This window comes from Cebidichthys violaceus, unplaced genomic scaffold (genome assembly GCF_023349555.1).
Source record: "Cebidichthys violaceus isolate CVI_PGR_0920_01 unplaced genomic scaffold, fCebVio1.0.p SCAF_5, whole genome shotgun sequence".
Lineage (NCBI taxonomy): Eukaryota > Metazoa > Chordata > Actinopteri > Perciformes > Stichaeidae > Cebidichthys > Cebidichthys violaceus.
The window spans coordinates 7,528,912-7,549,336 of record NW_027176705.1 but is presented as its reverse complement, the minus strand read 5'-3'; the positions used below and the strand labels follow the sequence as shown (position 1 = coordinate 7,549,336).

The following is a 20,425-nucleotide window of genomic DNA, read 5'->3' as shown; positions in this document are numbered from 1 at the left end:
CACTGTAGTTAGAAGTGTAAAACTGAAGAAAATAGACTTGAAGATAAAAACTGCATCGCTGGTTGCAGTATACTCATGTGTTAAATTGCGTGTGTTAAAGGAGCTTAAATGCCTATATCAGCTGTAGGTGCCTTGTTCTTTTGCTGAACCTATATTTTTTAATTTACTGTAAACGAGGTCTAGCACACATTGAATCTCTGCTTCAGAGATCAATGAAGTACCATAAAAGTGATGTCTCAATTATGCCTCAGAGTTCTACATCTGCCATACCTCTCTCTGTTGAGCAGTTTACATTAGAAACAAGCTACACATTGACTCTACTAAGATTGCTGTTTAGTCTCCTGCTGTTGCCCTGTCACTCTTCATTTGGTTTTCTCTGAGCACAACTCTAACAAATATGGAGCACTTGGCTGAGTATGCCCTCAAAGAAGGCTAAGATGAAAGGCATGGGCTTAGTTGTGTCCTTGCATCTAACTATCTTTAAGTGACTGAATCATTAAAAAACAACAGTGATCGTAAAAGCAGAAGAACAGTCTCAAACATCCAATTACTGAGGAACTGGACGTCAGTCAGGCTTAGCGATTGAATTCCTGAGTTCTACCATTGTCTAGATAGACCTTCTGAGATAAACCTGTCCATGTAAATACAAAACAATGCTCACTACTTTCACTACATTAAATCAACTGCAGTTCCTAAGGTTGGATTCAGTCTTGATTTCTACTACTGTAGTCATTCAATATATAGTATCATTTATTTTGCCCATAGGTCTAAAACCAAAGATATGAAACCAGCATGCTTTGTGAGACACAGGCTGAAAAGTTTATATAGAACCTCTTGAAGGTTTCAACATAAAGAAAAGCAAGTAAAAGCAGAGCACTTGTTTTTTTGGTGTTAAATCTAGTTTATATTTGGAGAACAAATCATTCCCAAGAGAACACAAGAACTACTTCTGGTGTCTCTTCTTGTATGGTTGTTGAATTACTCCTGACTTTGTATTAATACAAATTGTAACTTACGCTCAGCAATCATAAGTGGTGGATAGAAGAGGAAGTAGCCCACCAGCTCAGCTGACAGCTGACCAAGGAGATTTGAGGCAGTGGTGCCATTAAGAAAGACAGTCCCATTCCTCACAGTGTAGACCAATGACACAGCAGGAGAACCAGCTGTCTGGGAGACACTCAGCATCTGGGAGGGAAAAGATGCAGGAAGAGTACAGGCTCAGAGTCAGAAGAGGAGACAGAAAAACATAGGTATAAACATATAAAATGCTTGGGATTACGTTACATTACATTGGGATTAGCACAAATCCTGTAAAACAAAAATGAAATGACAAAAAACGGTTGTTGTCTTGGCTCAACAAATATGAAAATCATCAAGAAACACAATGGCTGAGAAATTGGCAAGGTATTAAAGAGTGCAAAATATTGGAGTGTTAATTTTTTCAACCATGCATAATCGTCAAATAAGCTTTAATATAGGGTGCACTTTAATGTTGCAGCTCATTAAAATGAATACAAACATTGCCTCCTTAAACATAATTAATTTGCATCTCAGAAGCTGCTCTTGTTAAAAAGGCAAAGCCTGAGGGGGACAATTTTGCATAAATTGCACACAATTTGCATGTGTTTATAGCTGCCAAATCACCTAAACCACGTGGTAATATTGATGTGTAATAGAGGACAAAACTGTTGAACTTACATATATTCTAATATTATAAACACTATTTAGCAAACTCTAGTATTCGCCATCTAGCTTAACTTCTAGTTGGGTTGCTGGATGGTTCTGTGTACACATCATTGCCCAAAAAAGAGATAACAGATCTATATCAAAGTCAGATTCAGATTGTTTTGATCCATTTAGGTACAATGAACGCCATAACGCTACACACATTTCAACACTGGCCTTATATTACAAATCACAGCATTCCCACTGTAACAGTAAGCAAACATATGCACAGTGCTACACGGCTATTACACCACAGTACCTGAACAGAGAGTCTGTTGTTGGAGTTGAGCACTTTGGCCTGTGCTTCAGAAAACACCCTCTCAAGCCTCTGTTCCATCATTTGAGAGAACCGACAGGACCGAGGATCATCGCCTGCTCCCACAAACTGTAGCACTAGAGCATGAGGACAAAATTAGCTCACAAAACTGTACACTGACGAAACTATTAATGAAATTTTTTACGGAATTCTTCAGAATGCTAAAGCTTTGTGTTTTTTAACTGACTTTGGCAGGTGTATGTATTGGGAAGACTGGGAATATGACATACATCATTTTAGGTCTTATGTACCTAAATTCTGAGTACACGTGCAATATTGTTATTTCCTCCAATGTAGTATCACAAGATTTATTTTATTGTACTACTTCTCAAATCTAGTTTCCACTGAAATTGCCCCAGTGCACAATCACAGCAGGGACAAATAACAGCATGTCTCAAGCTCATCTCTGACTTATTTATGTCTTTCATCCTGACTGAACACTCGCTGACCTGTTTTCAGCTGGAAGCCAGTGGCTGGGCTGGATCTCCATAATGCAACTGGGAGGGGCAGGGCTGTTACCATCGGGAGGTACTGTCGCAGGTCTGAAATCAGCTTATCACGGCCATAAGAGTCCAAGCCTTCAAGCACTACAGAGGGAGGGTAAACCATGTCCCCTCCAGTCACGTGATAAGCCACCGTCATGTTGGGAGAACCAAATACTGTCTCCACCTGAGAGGGTAAAGCAGAGAAGAGAATTAGATGTCTTTAAAGAACCATATTGGTAGTTTGTATGATGTTAGCACATTAATTGCACAATACTTATACCTGAGTCGGCAATATTAAAGAGTAACTCAGCACCGGTTTCACTGCCCCTGTTACTGCAGCCTGGGGGAAATCTGAGCGCAGTGACTCCCTCTTTACCCCACTCCCAAGAATGACCAGCGCTACTGCCGTCCAGTCAACAGTATTGTTGTACCACAAGTTATGGTAGAACAAGCGTCAGGGTGAGCATGGCCCAAGACAATAAACAAAACAATCTTTAGGAATACAACTATCTTACCTAGCATACCAAAATAAAACAAAGGAAAACACAGGCAGCTGACCTACCTCCCTAACTAAGAAACAGGAGAAAAAAGTGAACAAAAGGGGCTTATCACCTCTACAGCTACCAGGACTGCTTTTTAGGCTATATTTTACATTTTTACACCAGGTCAGTAAACCCTAGGATCAACGACACACTCAGCAGTGCAGCACAGACTGGTTGGGAGCCAGGGAGAAGAAAGAGTGAGTGCTGGCCTCGGCAGGTCCCATTTTAAAGCAAGCACTAACAATCTCCAGTTCAATCACCTACAATGCAACACACTGAAAACACAGAAACAGGGTGAACTGCACCACCCTCAGGCAGGGAGGTAAAACAGCACAAACATCAGTCGCACTCATAATTTGACAATAACAACAATATTGAATATGATGCATATGGTCATAACGCCCCCACTGGTTGAAAGTTTCAAGACTGTTTCACCTCCTATCACAGCCAGCTTCACTAAGAGAGGGGTATGATCAGAAGTGTGATTTGTTGGGTTATATTGTTTGATTGATTGTGGTTATAACATAATAAATTCTCTGACGGTTGACAAATCCTGTCTCGTAGTATCTATCCGACTGCCAACCATTTTCCAAATGTAAAGGTATTCCATAACAGTAAACAGAGAGAAACTGTTACCTTCTTTACTGTACTTCCTTTGTCAAAGAGACTATTGTGTGGTAACATGTGGTCAAAAGCATGGAATGATTTGCAAGTTCTTTATAAGTTCTTAACACAGACATAAAATGAATGATGGCTGAATTTTATTCAGTTGCTTCAGTTTCAGGATCCAGGAATTGTGCATGCTGGATCACTGTCACACTGTCATGGCTCACTGGGGCACTTGAATAGAACTAAGCACAGTTTTACCATTATTAATGTCATTAGTAATACCTGTGCTTTTTTTACTGTGACAAGTGAAAATGTCTGCTGTGAAAAAGGCCTATCTGATGCAAGTTGAAGGTTTATTTTCATACCATACTGATGAAATGTATGAAAAGAAACCATCCAATGCATACAAACTAGAAAATCAATCCAAAATTGTACACATTCTTTGGAAGAATGGCCGATGTAAAATATTTAAAGTTAATCGCCAAAAACACATTCCTGTGATGGTGCTTTAAGGAAGATCAGAAGGTAGTATCAATCAGTCATATTAGCAAATGAGCTGCATGACAGGATATTGAACTGTTTTAGATTGATGGAGCACTTAAAGTGTATTCTAACCACTCGCTAATGAAAGCAACAGGAGCGAGAGAGTGATTATGGAATACAGATATGTGGAGAGATAACCAGGAGGGGCTTCTGGGGAGAGACAGAGAGAGAGAGAGAGAGAGAGAGAGAGAGAGAGAGAGAGAGAGAGGAGACTAAAGATGAGCGAGACATGGAAGGGACTGTTAAATAGGGAGTTTGGGACAAAGAAGCTTATGTTCCTTCTAACCAAGGCCAGGTATCACTGCGAAACACAGGTGAAACGTGTGTGTTTTGTAAATGTGTGTAATGCAAAACAAATGCACGTGTTTGTCAGTAAGAGTTTTTTTTTTTTTTTTGGTGAACTCTACATATAAGGAAACCGGAAAAGGGATGTTGACAGATGTAGCGAAACTGTGTGTGTGTGTGTGTGTGTGTGTGTGTGTGTGTGTGTGTAGGTGAGGTGAAACCATTCAGGTCTGTTATCTGAACCCATCTGAAAGCCTGCGCTGACAAGGAGATCCACTGGCTAAAACACTGAGGGCCTATCTTCTCTGTAGCTGAGAATCACCACTCTGCCTCCTCACAATTCAGCCTTGTTAAGAGCTCTGTGAAAAGAGCCCTTTATTATCACTTCATCCTCTCAGGCTTCACCCATGTGAAGGTGTTATTAAGAGATTGCGTTTCCAGCAAAGCCAGAGATTGGTAACACTCCCACTAACTCTATCTCAAAGAGTGCGAAAGACTGCCAACAGATTAACCTGACAGATCTAGTCAGTTTTCTAAAAGTTTCAAGTCACTGGAGAGCCTTACGTGCAAGACACAAAAATACTTTACTTTTATATATTTATTGAAGGTTCAAAATGGTTTTAGCCTTGTGGTTCAATTAATTTAGTCTATTGCTCATCATCTTTTTAGCATCAGCACAGCACATCGCTCTCATCCCAACCATTTACAACCTATAATTAAACACAGAAGCAATTTCCCTTGCCGACAGCTTGCTTCCCATTGGATGAGAGAGCAGTGCTACTAAAAGGAACCCAAGCAATGTTGAAATGGGTGACAGGAGTGCATTGAAGCAAGACACCTTCAGAGACCACAAAAAGAGAGCGAGAGAGACAGAGAGAGAGAGAGAGACAGAGAGAGAGAGAGAGAGAGAGAGAGAGAGAGAGAGAGAGACAGAGAGAGAGAGAGAGACAGAGAGAGAGAGAGAGACAGAGATAGGGTGAATATGAGAGCATTGACCTTCACATGGGCAGGACGAATACACAGGCCTCACTCTCAATTATTTGATACTTCCACTTTGAGAAATACAACATGCCAAGCCATTTCACCAGATTGCGGATATACAACACGCACACACACAGATGTACTCAACACTTAAATTGCAACACTCAGAAGGAGCTCCAAAATGCTACGGTTGGTTACTTCCTGAGTTTTTGTTAAACCAAAATCTAGTGTGTCCTCTGCTGTGGTAAGATTGCCGTTTGGTGAAATGTGACTTGATTCTGACGACTCTGGTTGTAAATAAATGAATATAAGGATATTAGAGCAACAGTTCTCATCTACAGCTCTGCTACAGTCCTAATCTACATCTTGTTTTAGTGTTGGTACAGTTACTCAAATATGTGACATCACCCAATGCCTTCAGGGACACATTCAGTCAACCTAATTTCTATATTAGTCCTCATCTCTTCTCACATAGCCTACATCAGGGTCCTTGCTACAAGTGTCTAATTCACTCCACGCTAATAAACCAGATTTCTGGTGCGGGCACAATTAGGAACCATTCAGTGTTCGCCAGTGTTAGAAAACAGCTTGCTTATTCAGCCAGGATCCAGCAACAGTTTGTTCTGTTCATTATATTCAGATTAGCAGCTATAAATTGCAGTCATTTGTATTCTAACTCCACCTATAAATGATAGTGGTAGTATTTTAGATTGTAGGCAACTGGTCAAACTGGTCAATCTGTTTTTGTGTATTGATGCTGTAGAGACAATAAAAAACATTATGACAAGTATGATAAGATTACAATATTTGTATGTAAACTAAGCATGCTACTCGAAAACTGCCTTTAGTTTAAGATACCTCCTTCATCTTAAAGTCGCTTTAGTGACATTATCAGTATCAGAGAATTTGTGAGCACTTCTTAGATGAGTTGCTACCGTTTCACAGCTATATTAATTTATATTAGTCAACATATATTAAAGGCACCTTGTGTAGTTTTTGTAGAGGTTTTAACAGTGCCAGTTTTGTTGGTGTCTCGTGCATGGGCAAAGGGATGCACATGCATGAGCACATGGTTTCACAATATTCCACTGATCAACAATTGGTACCATAAATTAATACATTCAACACATTCACTAGGCCTCAAGTATACATACAATGTGCTTTGGTGAGAAATATTAAATGTATATATCATTCTGTACTCCACAGTTTGAGTCTATAGATATATGGATGTTAAGTATATGTCTATTACAGAAGCTGTATTTTTCTTGAGTGATCAACACTAACAGTAACAGTCTGACCTGTGCTTGAGCAGAAGTATCATTCAGAGCTTTCCGGAGGCCCTGACTTAGTCCCCTTCGCAGGTTCTGCCTCTGAATGCTGTCCAGCCTGTTTCTTCTCACATAAATGGAAACAACTAAGAGGGATATAGAGACAGAGACAATAACGGGAGAAACCAAGACATACAGCAATAATACGATTTTATAATTCAAATAAATTTGTTAAGACTGTGGCAGAAGTTTTGTTTACCTGTTTTCACCCACAATCTCTCCGTGATGTTACACTGCTGTGGTGGAGCCTCTGTGGTGGTGGTAAAAGGGGATATGAAGATGCCGCTGGTGTCCCTGGGAGGGTTCGTTCTTGGAAATGGTAGTGTGAACGTTCTCCTGCTGGTTTGAGTCCGAGTGGTTGTTGTGGTCGTCGTTCTCCTGGTCACAGGTGCAGGCTGTGGTGTGGTAGTGGTGATAGACTGTGTGGTTCCGGTGGTGACTCTTGGGGAAGGCGTGGTAGCGGTGGGGTGTTTAGTTTTGGTGGTTGAAGCTACAGTTGTGGTGGTAAGCTGGACAGAGTCTGTCGGGGTGTCCTGTCGAGGGTGCAGAGGTGATACCTGAGATGTCCTCTCGGTGGGCCCAGCAGAAATGGTGATTCTGACTGATTGAGAGGGGGCTAAACTGGTGGCTTTCTCTTTGGGGAAAGTGTGCGCAACAGCTCTGGATGTTCCAGCGGGTAACTCACCTGTCCCCGCCTCTGTGTGGACAACAAACATCTCAGTCACTTCCTCTGAATGATCAGGATCTATTGATAAGGTCAGACTTGGTGAAGAGGATGGAAATGTAGCTTTTACAGACACGGATGATGATGATGCAGTGCCTGGGTGCATGGTTGGTTTTATTGACAATATTGATGATGACAATGACGTCAATGAAGCTTTATAAGACACTGAGGTGAGAGGATTCATATGTAAGGAGGACGAATGAGAAGCTTTGTAACTACTACTGTATGGTAGTGGTGAAGTCTCTGACAATGAAGATGATGATGAAGTCTCTGATGATGATGAGTGAAATAAAAAGGATGGTGGCCGCAGCTCTGTTGGAAGGGTTAACCCCTTCAGTATTGAATCAGTTGTGTTGTTGATATTGTCAGTGCCAGAGAAATTGAGCGCAGGGTTGTTTGAAAGTGTGACAGCAGCATATTCAAGAGAGTCAACATCTGCCGGAGGGGGGCTGTGCTTGCTCGTATACGCCGATGCAAGAGAAGAAGCTTTTGAAGATCTTACGGAGTCAGTAGTTGTATGAGAGAGGGGCAGAAAACCATCTGAACCCCATGCAGTGTTTACAGTGGCTCCTTGCTGTACATTGACAGTCACCGCAGATCTGAGATCGGCTGGGGACAAATTCAGTTTCTCTTTTTTATATTCTGATGTGCCTTTAACATGTGTAACAGATGAATGAACTGTAGGATTGAATGAATTTGGATCACTGGCAACTACAGTTTGATCAGTTGAATTTAATACAGGCACATTACCCTCTTGTCCATCTTCCAGCTTTGGATGTTCATACAACGGGCCATCTGCTTGGAAATTAGAACTTGCCCTATCAAAGCCAATAGATGTATTTTCTAATTCAAAGGCAGTGCTTTGAAAAGACACCGTCTTGGTGCTTTTCCACTTTGTATATGGTGCCATTAGTTTTGTGCCAAAGCTGAAAATAGCACCAAAAGATCCACTGCTGTTTTGTCCATCGCTGAAGGAAGTAGTTGCAACAGAGGAAGCAGTGGAGGGAATGGTTCTTTGTCTGCCTGAATAAAAATTTGATCCGTCACTTCTGACACTGGTGATTGGCCCCTGAGAACGATAAGCGGAGTTTGTCCTCGGTGTCAGGGTAATTTCAGACCACGATGAAAGAGAAGGCTGCTCAAAACTGCTTGTGTGTGTGAAATCATCTTTACGAGAAAGACTTTTAAGAGGTTCTAATGCAGCATCAGATGTTACTCGAAAAATAGCTATTTCAGCGGGAGATCCTTTGCCAAAACCCTCAGAGCTTTTATTCAACATGACAATATCTTTTGTAGTTATGAAAGATGGAACCTTTGTTGTGAACGGCCTTGATGGAATACCCTTCTTGTAAAAAAAAGTGTTTCTGATTACAGCAGACTTTTCATCTCCATTAAATAAAGGAGAAACTGAACTCTTTGCATCATTTCTGTGGAACCTCTTAGTAGGCTTCTCTCCATGTGTCATGTGAACATCGAAGGCTGGTGACGTTTTACTGTTCCCTGCAGTTGTTTCCATCTCAAAAGTCGAAGATGTACTGTGACTAGCTCTCTCGGATTTTATAATATGAGCAAAGATTTCAGTCGAAAACACTGTCTGATGAGATTTATTGGGAGGTCGAGTTGTATAAAACTTGTGGAAAAACGTAAGTAAAGACCTTGTTTGAAAAGGTCTTTGTGAGGGGGTAATTTGGGCTGATAATGAGGCTTTGGGTTGGTCTGCAAAATTAACGTCAGTATTGGCAGACAGACCAGTGTTATCATCAGTGTTGTTTGGGCTGTCGCTGAGAAACAAGGGCAGTAAGTACGTAAGCCGGGTGGGGTGTGAGAGACTTTTGTACATGGTTTTATAGGTCAGATCTTTTGCGAACCTAACTGGCAACTCTGAAGCAGAAAGAGGAACTGTCCTACCGTTGGAGGCAAATATAATTCTTGCCATTGTCTGTCCTCTCGGCTCCTGAGTTATGAACTTGGGAGAATCTGTTTGTTTTGCAAATTCTTGAACATTTATGACTGTATTACTTGGCAACAGAAGCAAATCTGACTCTGATGGGAAGGAAGTTGTTCCTGTTCTGGTGATTGAACTGTGGATGGAACCAGTTTTGGACTCCAGCCTCGACCTTATGAGTGAAAGTGAGTTATTTGGGTAAGCTTGAGTGGACATGGATTTGAGCTCTGCTGCTGCTATCTCTCCCTGGTTGAAATATATATTGATGGCAGGAACTCTGAGGCTGCCGTGACCCGCTGCCATCAGTAAATCACCAGGATTAGATGCATGCTCTGAGGAAACCATGCCAGAGTGGATTGGTATTAGCTCAGTGATTGCAGTTTCAGAGGGAGACGTTTTACCTGCTGGAGTCTCAGTGGGTCTGAGTGTCATTGCTGGTGATACAGTTGGATTTACAACATGTGAACTCAGACGCGACATGCCTGTATCTCCAAAGCTTTTGTGAACATAAGTCTGAATATCTTCCGCTGTCTTGTTTTCCTTTTCCTCATATGCTGTTGGATTTAACATCTGCTGTGTGACATGATTAGAAACTGAATAGCCTTTAGGATGGGCAGACAGCAGTGCTGATGTGGGATTTTGTAAAGCTCCCTGCTGCCTTTGAACAGCTTGTTTCTCTTGATTGGAGGGAAATGAGGTGCTAATTTCAATATTACTGGTTGATACAGAGTTTAATCCTGGGTTCTGGGTCTGAGTAGTTCTGCGTAAAATCTTTAAAAGATTTTCTCCATGGTTATGAGTAGATGTGTATGTGCTGGTTGCTGGTGTCTTGATCCCTTTTGTGCTTGCACTCCTTATGTATGCTTCACTCACTCCATAGATTCTATCTTCTGATGAGTATAATGACTCATGAGTCCCTTCAGTGCTCTTTTCAATGCGAGTTTCACTCGGAAACTGTGATGGTTTGGTTGTTGTGGTCTGTTGTCCCCGTGTAACAGTTAGTAGGTCAACACCTGAATGAGTAGTGGAGTGTGTGGTTGTTAGACTGTGTGCCCAACCCAGAGAGTCTGCTGGTGATGATGTCTGAGGGGCAGGGCTGGACACAATCCTTTGACCATGAGATGAAGCACCTTTGTTTATCCACCCAACAGAAGACGATAGAGAAAATAGAGACACTACGTATGATAATACAGAGGAAGTGGATGGAGCTGATGAAGACATTGAGGATGATAATGAAGAAGATAATACTGTCAATGATGAGCCATTCCTGTTTCCATCCATAAAGGACACATGTGATGGCACAGAGACAGTCGATGCCATGGTAACAGCTGGAGGGGGTGTGGTGTGTTGGTGAGACATGCTAGAAGTCAGACCTGAGCTGGCGAGGCTGATCCTGTCCTCCACAAACAAAGATGAGGAGGATATCTCTGAGCCGTGGCTGGAACTATGTGAAGGCCATTGGGTGGTGTAGGTCTCGTCCCTGGTGATGGTTGGTGAGGTTCTACTATGATCAAGGCTCACTGGATGTTTGACAGAACCTGCCATGACGGTTAAGACAGAAGAAAAGGCAGGCTGCCCTGATAAACCTCCCCCCTCAGACTCTGAGTCACCATCTGAATGGACAACTGAGAAAGGCACCTCCTCCGCCACCGACAGGTCAGCCAATGGATGAGCAGGAGCAGCTGTGACAGCGGGGTCACTTGATAAAGACGAGGAGCCGGAAGCATCATAGCTGGATTTTTCTGTTAACAGAAAAAAAAGTGAAAAGGCAGGTTAATACTGGTAATTATACCAACAAAGGCCTACTTTTAAAGCTGAACCAAGGCATCCCCCATGCTCTGTGCTCAGACCCCTCCTCTCTATCGTCTTCATGCATTTTTTGTTTGTGTGTTATCTGTTCCGCCTTCATATATGTAAAGCGTCCTTGATTGAAAGGTGCTAGAAAAATTCACGCTATTGTTATTATTATTATTTTTTAAGTCATCAATAAAGGAGGGTATATAATCCATCCAGTCTGCAGCTGTGAATGTTAATAAATGGATTTTGTTTCAGATATTTTCCAGAAGTTAAGTAGTCAAAGAGCCATTGGAGGTTCTTCCTTATAGTAGCTATTCATAAACAAAAAGCAGATGTTATTCTAGAGAAGGATAAACACCAGCCAAAGATTTTTCTACAACCCGATAAGCCAAAAGCTGTTCTTATCGATGGCTCAGAATGGATCTAGAAAGCATTAGTGAATGATTTATTAAAGCCATTACTTACATTTCATAAACCCATTACACAGTTTGCTTTGTTAGAAAGTGGTACCATATTCCTGCCTACCGTAAGCCAAAAACTGTATAAAATGACAGTGATGCTCTGCTCTATTAACTGGCAGCTTGTAAAATCTGACAGCCTATTTGCCAATTGCCTGTCAGCACAGAATTACCTTCTCTAAACATGACAGATGAAGCCAGGACGAACAGACACCTCCATGTAAGACACCAAATTCAAACAGTACACATTTACCAGATGGCCGGAGTTGTAGGGATCCATTCTGATGGTGTTGATGGTGTCAGATAAATACATATTAATAATATATTGACCTTTGAGTAGAATATTTTAAAAATCACTCGCCAGGTATGGAGGTACACACACATCTTTCTAATAGTCACAAAGAGTTCTGTACCCCAAGGGCAGACATTTATTCCCAAAAGACAGAAAAAGAGACACAGTGGAACAAATAGAATAAGCCTATTCAAGAGAGATAGCAGCTGTGTGCTCAAGTATAACTAAGATAACACACAGACTCATGTTACAGTGTTTTGTGCCTTTGCAGAAATTATGCCTCAATAAAAGGAAGAAAGAGAGATGAGAGGTGTATATTAAAGTAACAATCACGGAGATGCTGGAAGTGATTAATTCGCCAAGACGACAGACATGGAGTTGTCTCATCTGACCCTGTCCTCCTTTTATTCTCAGCACATCCTCGACACATCCACAGAGGGGTTCTTTTATCCATTTGTAAAGCTTTGCAGTCCTGTCACACCTTCCACCCCCTCAGCATGTTTCTCCTGTTGAAGTGCACCCAGCTAGCAATCCGTACAAGTGCTTCAATGTTGGAGGGAATCTTTTGAGGACAAACATGTACCTGGATTGCAAAAGGATAAAAGATACTCACATCTCAGTCATTTATACTCATACTGTTGTTCAAGTTTGATTGCATATTGAATGAAAACATTTCTGAGAACTGTCCAGCACATTCTGTGGAAATTACAGAGGCCATTGAGTCCATGTTTTCTGAATTGCACACGATGATTAGCCTAAGGCAGTGTGTAATGCTATCTGAAAACATTTTTTTTGTCTTTATATTTTTCCTAACCATTAAATGTAAACTGTAATAGGATCTAATACTTGCGAATTCTGTTAATGTCCGAGGTCACTAACTCTGAATGTATTGTTAAATGTCACCAGTATCCCAGAGACCTAGCACAATGCTTTTCATAATTTGTTTTCAGAGGAATGAATCTCTGAATTTCATTAACCGACACCATTCACTATCTTAAAGACAGTCCTTTCATGCTGTATTTGTGATCCCACTTAATTCCTTCTATTCAATAAATCACTAATGTGCTCAAATGTGATTAGTGAAATTGCTATACCACAAATTTTAATCCATTCTTTGAAAAAAAACACTGATATAAAACAAAGAGTGGGAAGAGGGGAATTGTATTTTTGTATTCATAAAAGAGCTAGATACCAAAGGATATGTGTCCGTCTTCGAGGCCACTAAAAAGTCAAACCACTTGGTCATCGTCAAACTGAATGAGAACTTCCTGGCCAATTGCCCTCCCCTGCCTAGTGTGCCCAGTGGCAACATGAATTTGGGTGCGCGAATGGAGGCCAGTCCGAGCGGAGGTGTGAGGTCCACCTGTGGTTTGCCACCTGCCCTGACAGAGCTTAGCATATGGGAGGATTTTAACAATGGACGAGAGAGGGGAAGATATGCAGATAAAAGGAGTTAGTGAAAGAAGCTGAGCGGGATGAGAAAATAGTGAGCAGAGGAAAAAGAAAGGCCCACCAACACCAGAAATAAGTGCAGCAGTCGGTTAAAAGGGAATGAGTCAAGAATGAAAAAATGATTGAATTTGCAGTGAAGTGTCCGCAATCTACAAGCAGGTCCTTTACTAAAATAATTTACCTTTGTGATTCCTCATTCTGTCAAGCTTCAGCCTTGAAAGCAAAGCAACAGAAGATATCTCATCATCTGTTACAAGTATTACTAGGTTTTGTGATACATTGTAGTATTAAGTTAACTTACTAAAAGTACGGGGATGACATTTCAATAGAAGTGGCACGAACAACATTTTTTACAATCAATTTCTTCTTTTCATCATTCATGAAGCAAATATGTCAAACACATGATGGTTAAGATGTCACCTTGGGTTATGGAACATTGTGTTTGTTTTACTTTTTCTTCCGACACTTCAGACAAAGGTTAATGGATATTGAAAATAATGATCAGTTACTGCCGTGCAAGCCACACAAGCTTTACAAACCAATATATTCTTTACCATCTTAAACCCCATTGAGTCACCGGTGGGTCAGTCTTTATTACAAACTTGTGCTGTGCAGCCAAACATTGGTTCTTCACACCCATAGGACTGTATCTGTAATTCTAGTCTCAATCTCAATGTTTCCAAAGATGCCAATTATGTCAGGCTGAAATTTGAGAAATGTGTATAAAATTATGTACAAGACATATATTAATATTTCCATTTCCAGCTGATGGTGGCAACCATAAAAACATTGAGTGTTGAGTTAGAATATTTCACTAAGTGAAAAACATCATATAGCATGAACAAAGAGTTGGATTATGCTGATACAGAAACGCTTTAGGCCTGTATGATATCAGGCAGTATGGAATCAGATGATTATTTCCAACTTTAAAGCCAATTCTTGAGAAATGAAAGAGGGAAACATTGGAATTAAATAACCATGTGATGATAACCTCCTGTAACAAATTGATACTCCAAGCATCTATGATCAATATTACTTCTTTAGTCAGCTGCGCGATCCTGACTTGTCTCTAAAACCTTCTGCCACCAGCACACACAAACCACAGACCTCATTTCCACACTCATTCTCCCCTCTGCAGCCAGCACAATCTCTGAGCTACCAGGACACAGACATGACACTGCCGGGGCTCCCGCTGCTCCACTCTTATTATACACTGCTTCTCCTTTTGCTTTGAGCTGTTTTTGTTCTCTTGTGTGAGGAAAATGGTAAACAAGAGGGTATAATTCAATAGTGAGGTGGATGGAACCCTAGGAGCAGAGAAACAAATTTAGGAAGCCCTGTCAACTGCCTCTGAGGAAGTGCCTCAGAAGTCCCTCCCCCCTATGTTCTGGCTGTTTATGGAAGTCGGCAGCATATATACGACTGCTTTGAGCTGTTGTTGTTCTATCAAAATTAAAATTAAGAATTTCAGTATTGAGGTGGAGGAAAGTCTGGGAGGAGAGAATTTTAATTGAAAGTATCCTAACATTTGTGTTGCACATACCTTCTGTGTCTTTTGTATGTGTATGGAGGAATGTGTGGAGGAGTGTCTGTGCAGGGCTGGAGGAGGATGGTGGTAGCGATGCCAAGCACTGCTGAGGTGACAGTATGGATGGGAGGGAAGATGTCACACACACCATGCTTCTTCTTTTTTTTTTTCAGAGGGTGCAAACAGCTCAGCAGGCTGAGACACACATCAGCTGTCTGGACCACAGCCCAGCAAACACTTAACCCTGCAACCACGCAGAGACGTGTACATGGTATTAAAAGAGATTCATTCATTCATTCATTTGTTACTGCTGACAAGAAGCACACAGTATGTTTTTGGTCCAGCTTAAATGTTTGTCTGTGGCCAAGGAGACCATATAATTAGTTTGTGGTGTGATTCCAAGAATAGTTTGAAGCCAGACTGTAACTTTTGAAAGAAGAAACAACAAACTTTTCTCCTTACAAATAAAAAAATGATTCTACTTATGAGCAAATAAAACATCCTTGCTCAATTCAACACACTCAGGGGTTTCGCCGTAACAGCCATACTTGGTCTGATACGACCAGTAGCTCATGGTGGCTAATATTAGCTAATACTAGGTAACTTTAGATGGATATTGTTGTGTTATTGATAATACTGAGGCAGTCTGCTAACTGTGACTTTGCTATACGTATACATTACATTTCAGAATGTACTATTATCTTGTAAATGTCACTTGTTTGCACATGGGACACTGTTCCGCAAATGTTACACAGACTCACTTTTACGTATTTTTTAAGATTGCAATATAGGACATTCATTTGCAACAATTCAACTAGGAACATTTTGGGTGCATGTACCAAATTGAGTTGATTGTCTTTAACTATATATACAGTATTAGCAAATTTTTAAAGACGTTTTAATACCTTAAATAACTAATTCTACAGATTGTGTAGCCTTGGTCGAGGAATGCAGTCCATGCACTTACTTAAATCTGGGTGTTGTGCACTATCATCGAAAGTGCACATCTAACAACTACCATATCAAAGCTTGTTTTTGTTTCGAACATTTCTGTCAAAAACAATGTTAAGACTGCCCTTGGATTGACACCAGTGTTATCACCCTTTTCCTTGATAAAATGACAGGAAACAAACGCTGAAGGAAAAAAACAACTCTGGACAATCCACTGACAGGGAAATGAGAGTTTTCTTCTTCTGCAGCCAAATCTTCTCTGTCCTCCTCTCTCTCTCTCTCTCTCTCTCTCTCTCTCTCTCTCTCTCTGTCTCTCTCTCTCTCTCTCTCGCTCCAAATAAAAGTCAGCCGATCCACTGACGCTAAGGCTCTTGGTCTTTTTCAGCTCGACGTGTCGACACATTGACTTCTGTCCTGATGCAGCCCAGGACACTGTAGTCATGGCTTATGTTGTCCACTCGTATTACTGCTCACAAAGGCTGTTCTCTACTGTCCTTGCTCCTGTGTTTGAGCTAGCCTCATTTAAGATTTGATGATATATGCAGTTACATTATAGCCATTTGTTTAAGAAAAGATACTGTACATTGAACTTTCTAAATAGCCCAACACTATAGCCATTACATTTAATCTTTCCTGTATCTTCCTATATAAAGCAATAGTGATAATGTTCCTATTGAGGGTCTCTGTGTTTTCCAGTGCAGGCACTGGCTCACTTAAACACATCAGAGAGCCATTATTTAGGGCTTTTAGCAAGCTTTTTAGAAGGTGACAGGGGACACATTCCCCCACTCTCACATGACGGCTCATATATCTGCTGGCTCAAACCCTTTTGCTGAAAATGGACAAACAGCGGACAAACTTAACAGATTTTTGAGCAACAATTCAGTGAATAAATGATATAGGCACAGTGCTGCTGACATCTTTTGATATGATGTGAACATATTTAACACTGTAATGTTGCTGTGTTATGTAAATGATCAGTACAAAAGGGTTCCAAAATATACTAACAAGTACATTTGATATGTGCAGACATCAAGTGATGAAGTTCGTAAATGTGGAACCAAATGTGCTGAACTAATAGCTCTGGGCCCTTACTGTCTAAATAACAAAAGAATAACAATTATGCTACTAAATAAATGACAATATGTCTCAAATATCATTCAGAAATATGCTTATCGTCAAGCCACATTTGTTAATTGTTGTCCCCTAACTGGCCGGAACTGACTGAGTTTCTTCAAACTTCTTTACTTAATTACTTTTAAAGTGCTGACTATGTTATACTGCATGCTCCACTAGCAAATACACTCAAAAACGGTCTTAATGAACTATTATCTGTAGTGGTTTCACAATGAAACCAATACTGAAACGGGGCATAGCAACTTATAAACATTTATGGGAATTTTTTAATGATAACACTATATGATTCTGAAGCATTTCAGTCTGGTTTTTTTTTGTGACAGTGAGGTTCCTAAAATAAACTATCACATCAACAACTACTGTATCAGCAGTAAAGCATCTATGGTTGAAAATAGACAATGTAAAAGCATGAATGACCTTTAGTCAGTCAAATGATGATTCATCTGACAGAAACAAGGGGCCACTCATCCTCTACAATGTATACTAAAAAGTCAGACCAATGAAAGACTGACAGATAATGATGAAACTAGGCAGTTTCAAATAACATTTCTAGAAGTGAACAGACCAAATAAATTCAGCATGTGTTAGTTGCTTTGATGAAAGAAATTCTGAAGAAGCTCAGACTTTTAGGGGATGTAATGGCTGGGTGGCCTATTCAATATTAATATTAGATAGCATCATCAGCAGAGCGGTGAAATAAAAAATGGTGCTGTTTTACACTTCCAGCAGAGGATGATGAATTACCAATAGTTACTGTGCTGATGGCTGAAAAGAAGTTCAATACACTTAACCCTTTGCATTGCAATGTGTATGAGTAATGAGTAAATTGCAAGAAAAAAAAAAACTCTTTACAGAAAACATTCAACACAAGATTCAGTTGAAAAGCCAGGCCGAGATTTCTCAGTAATGTTAGTTAGCATGCATTATAATAAGTTTATAGATCAGTCAGTAATTATTAAAGGTACTATTTTCAAAATTCATTTTCCAGGACTTTTCCGAGACATTTTCAGTGATGATCTAGCTGGTATGACAGACAAGAACCGCACAAACATGTTCCTGTTGCTGTGGAAGTCTGATTTAAACACCTTTAAATACTTTCATTACTTCTTACACGGTAGAGTTTGTGACTTGTCATACAAAGAAAAGCACAGGTGGAATTAATAACATTAACGATGGCTCAACTGCATTAAATGACCCAGTAGCCAGCATGAACAATAGCAAGCTCTCCTTAATGGAACACACTCGTTATTTATGTTATTAATTACACCTGCGTGTTTCCTGCAATCATTTAAAAATGCATCACGATAGAGTTACTCTATAACCTGTGACGAATCATTTCCTGGATTAGAAGTAAACAGGTTAAATTGAGAGAAAGTAGGCACATTTCATCACAAAATAACATTACGAATGCACTCATCGTTATAGATTAATGGTACATAAAAATGTAAGAATATTTTCAAGGTGAAATATTCCTTTGATGCGTGGAGAACTTGTATGGGCCAGACAGGGTGACTGGAAGTCAGAGAGCTTAGTTAGGGCTCTGCAGGCAATCGCAGTCCCATTAAAAAGTCCAGAAAGTAAGTCATCTTTCACTGCAGCACCGAGCCCAGAGGCAACACAGCGGACTGTCAACTGTCAGGTTGAAAGCACAAAGAGCATGTGCCAGTGGCAGAGACAAAAGCAACGGTAAATACATGTACTGTCTTGTCATGGAGGGATCATATAAGCAAAATACAATGATTACATTTATGTTTCTTTACAAAAAGGTTTTATCACTCAGGTTGTACAATTACAGTACGGTGTAGAAAAAACATATGATTTCTGATTTTGTTGCACAACACATTTCAGTGACTCATACATTTAATCACTTCCTCTTCAAATAAGGCCCTCTTGTCCTGGTATGACCTCATACACATACATAGAGAAAAAAGAGACTGTATCAAACTGGGGCTCCAGGTCGTCTCCTGGGGCCGTGCATATGAGAGCAGGCAGGGGACGACTGTAGGAGTTTAGCTGCATGCTGGAGCTCTGATGGGCTTGGGGATTACAAAAGCCATTTGACATGGCGGGCTGTGGGTGTAGAAATGACAGGTAGTGGTCAACGGTGGGAATCAGATAGTGACGTGGCAGCTGTGTACTGGCTTAACATGAAGGTCTCATCCTGAGTTATGTATTTGCTCTGCTTGAACATAAAGCTCAAATGAAGAGGGCATTTGTTCACATAAAGGCTGAATGACAAATGGAAGCAAAGGTTCCCTGTGGAGTTTTTGACCTCTAGTATAGCATAATGGAGGTGTTATGAGTGGGTCCCTGTTGTGTGTCACAAGGACACACATGCACGTGCACGCATGTGACATTATGCACAGCCCTGCCATGGGTTTCACACTATTCAACTGATACACAGGTGGCAGTAATACTCCAAACATCAAAGGGAAAGACTGTAACCTAAACATGGATGTAAACATTACAGGATTTAAAATACTTTAGAAATGTTTTATGAGAAAGGAAATTCATTCAACACATTTTTGAGATCTCAAGGATACCCACAATCAAATTTGGTGACTAACAGAAAACTCAACAGGGCACCTTTAAAAGAGACAAATGTTGACATCTAGAAACAACACATCTCCTCTAGTTTTGTAAGAAAAACAAAAGTATCTGTGCATTTACCACAATGAAGTTTAATGCTGTTTGATACTGCTCAGTGATCAAGCCTGAATGTTATATGCTGCAGCTGTTTCAGTATGGCCTCATGATGTATGATTATACTCAACCTAAATTAGAAAAGTATAGGAATAGAAAGTCGAGGGCCTATTTTCACAAATTGGGGCCTGATCAGTAGCCAGCTTGTCTCATGAACAAGCATTGCTGATCTTGTTTACATTTATTCTGGGTCTTTAGGTAGACTGGAATAGTCATTGTGGAAAATAATTGGAGAAATGCTGAAAAAGGATAGGGACAAGATGGGATGTCCAGATTTAACTTCATGCAAGCCTCACATAATACAGGACTACAAACTAAAGATCACGAATCAAGAATAGAAATATGTTTTTCCTGTAGAGTGACCTCGAAGGGTTGAGGCCAGCAGTCTGCTTTTCAAAGGTCAGGTGAAGGAACGGTTTGGTCACCTGTGACAGTCTGAAAAAAATAGACTCCACAAAAGCACTTAAAATCACATGGCTTTGCCTCTGACTTTCTAAGTTGGGCCCTCAGAGCGACTTTAAAGGATGCCAAAGCTCATCTAGTTGACAGAACGTTGAATGGGCCTGCTGTGTCTTACATGTCTACTATTCAGACCTCACATACTATTAAGCGATATACTTAAAT

The 20,425-nt window shown here is 40.5% G+C and overlaps 1 protein-coding gene across 1 annotated transcript in view; it reads right to left on the bottom strand.

The window, feature by feature from the left end:
• Nucleotides 1-20,425, bottom strand: part of kiaa1549lb (KIAA1549-like b) — a 58,021-nt gene that overhangs the window by 24,110 nt on the left and 13,486 nt on the right. The window contains exons 2-7 of the mRNA XM_068730757.1: nt 10,857-11,225; nt 7,014-7,511; nt 6,785-6,900; nt 2,491-2,710; nt 1,985-2,118; nt 1,017-1,185 (exon numbers count right to left, since the gene is read on the bottom strand). Coding sequence (XP_068586858.1) covers nt 1,017-1,185; nt 1,985-2,118; nt 2,491-2,710; nt 6,785-6,900; nt 7,014-7,511; nt 10,857-11,225 — 1,506 coding nt within the window. The remainder of the gene's footprint in view (nt 1-1,016; nt 1,186-1,984; nt 2,119-2,490; nt 2,711-6,784; nt 6,901-7,013; nt 7,512-10,856; nt 11,226-20,425) is intronic.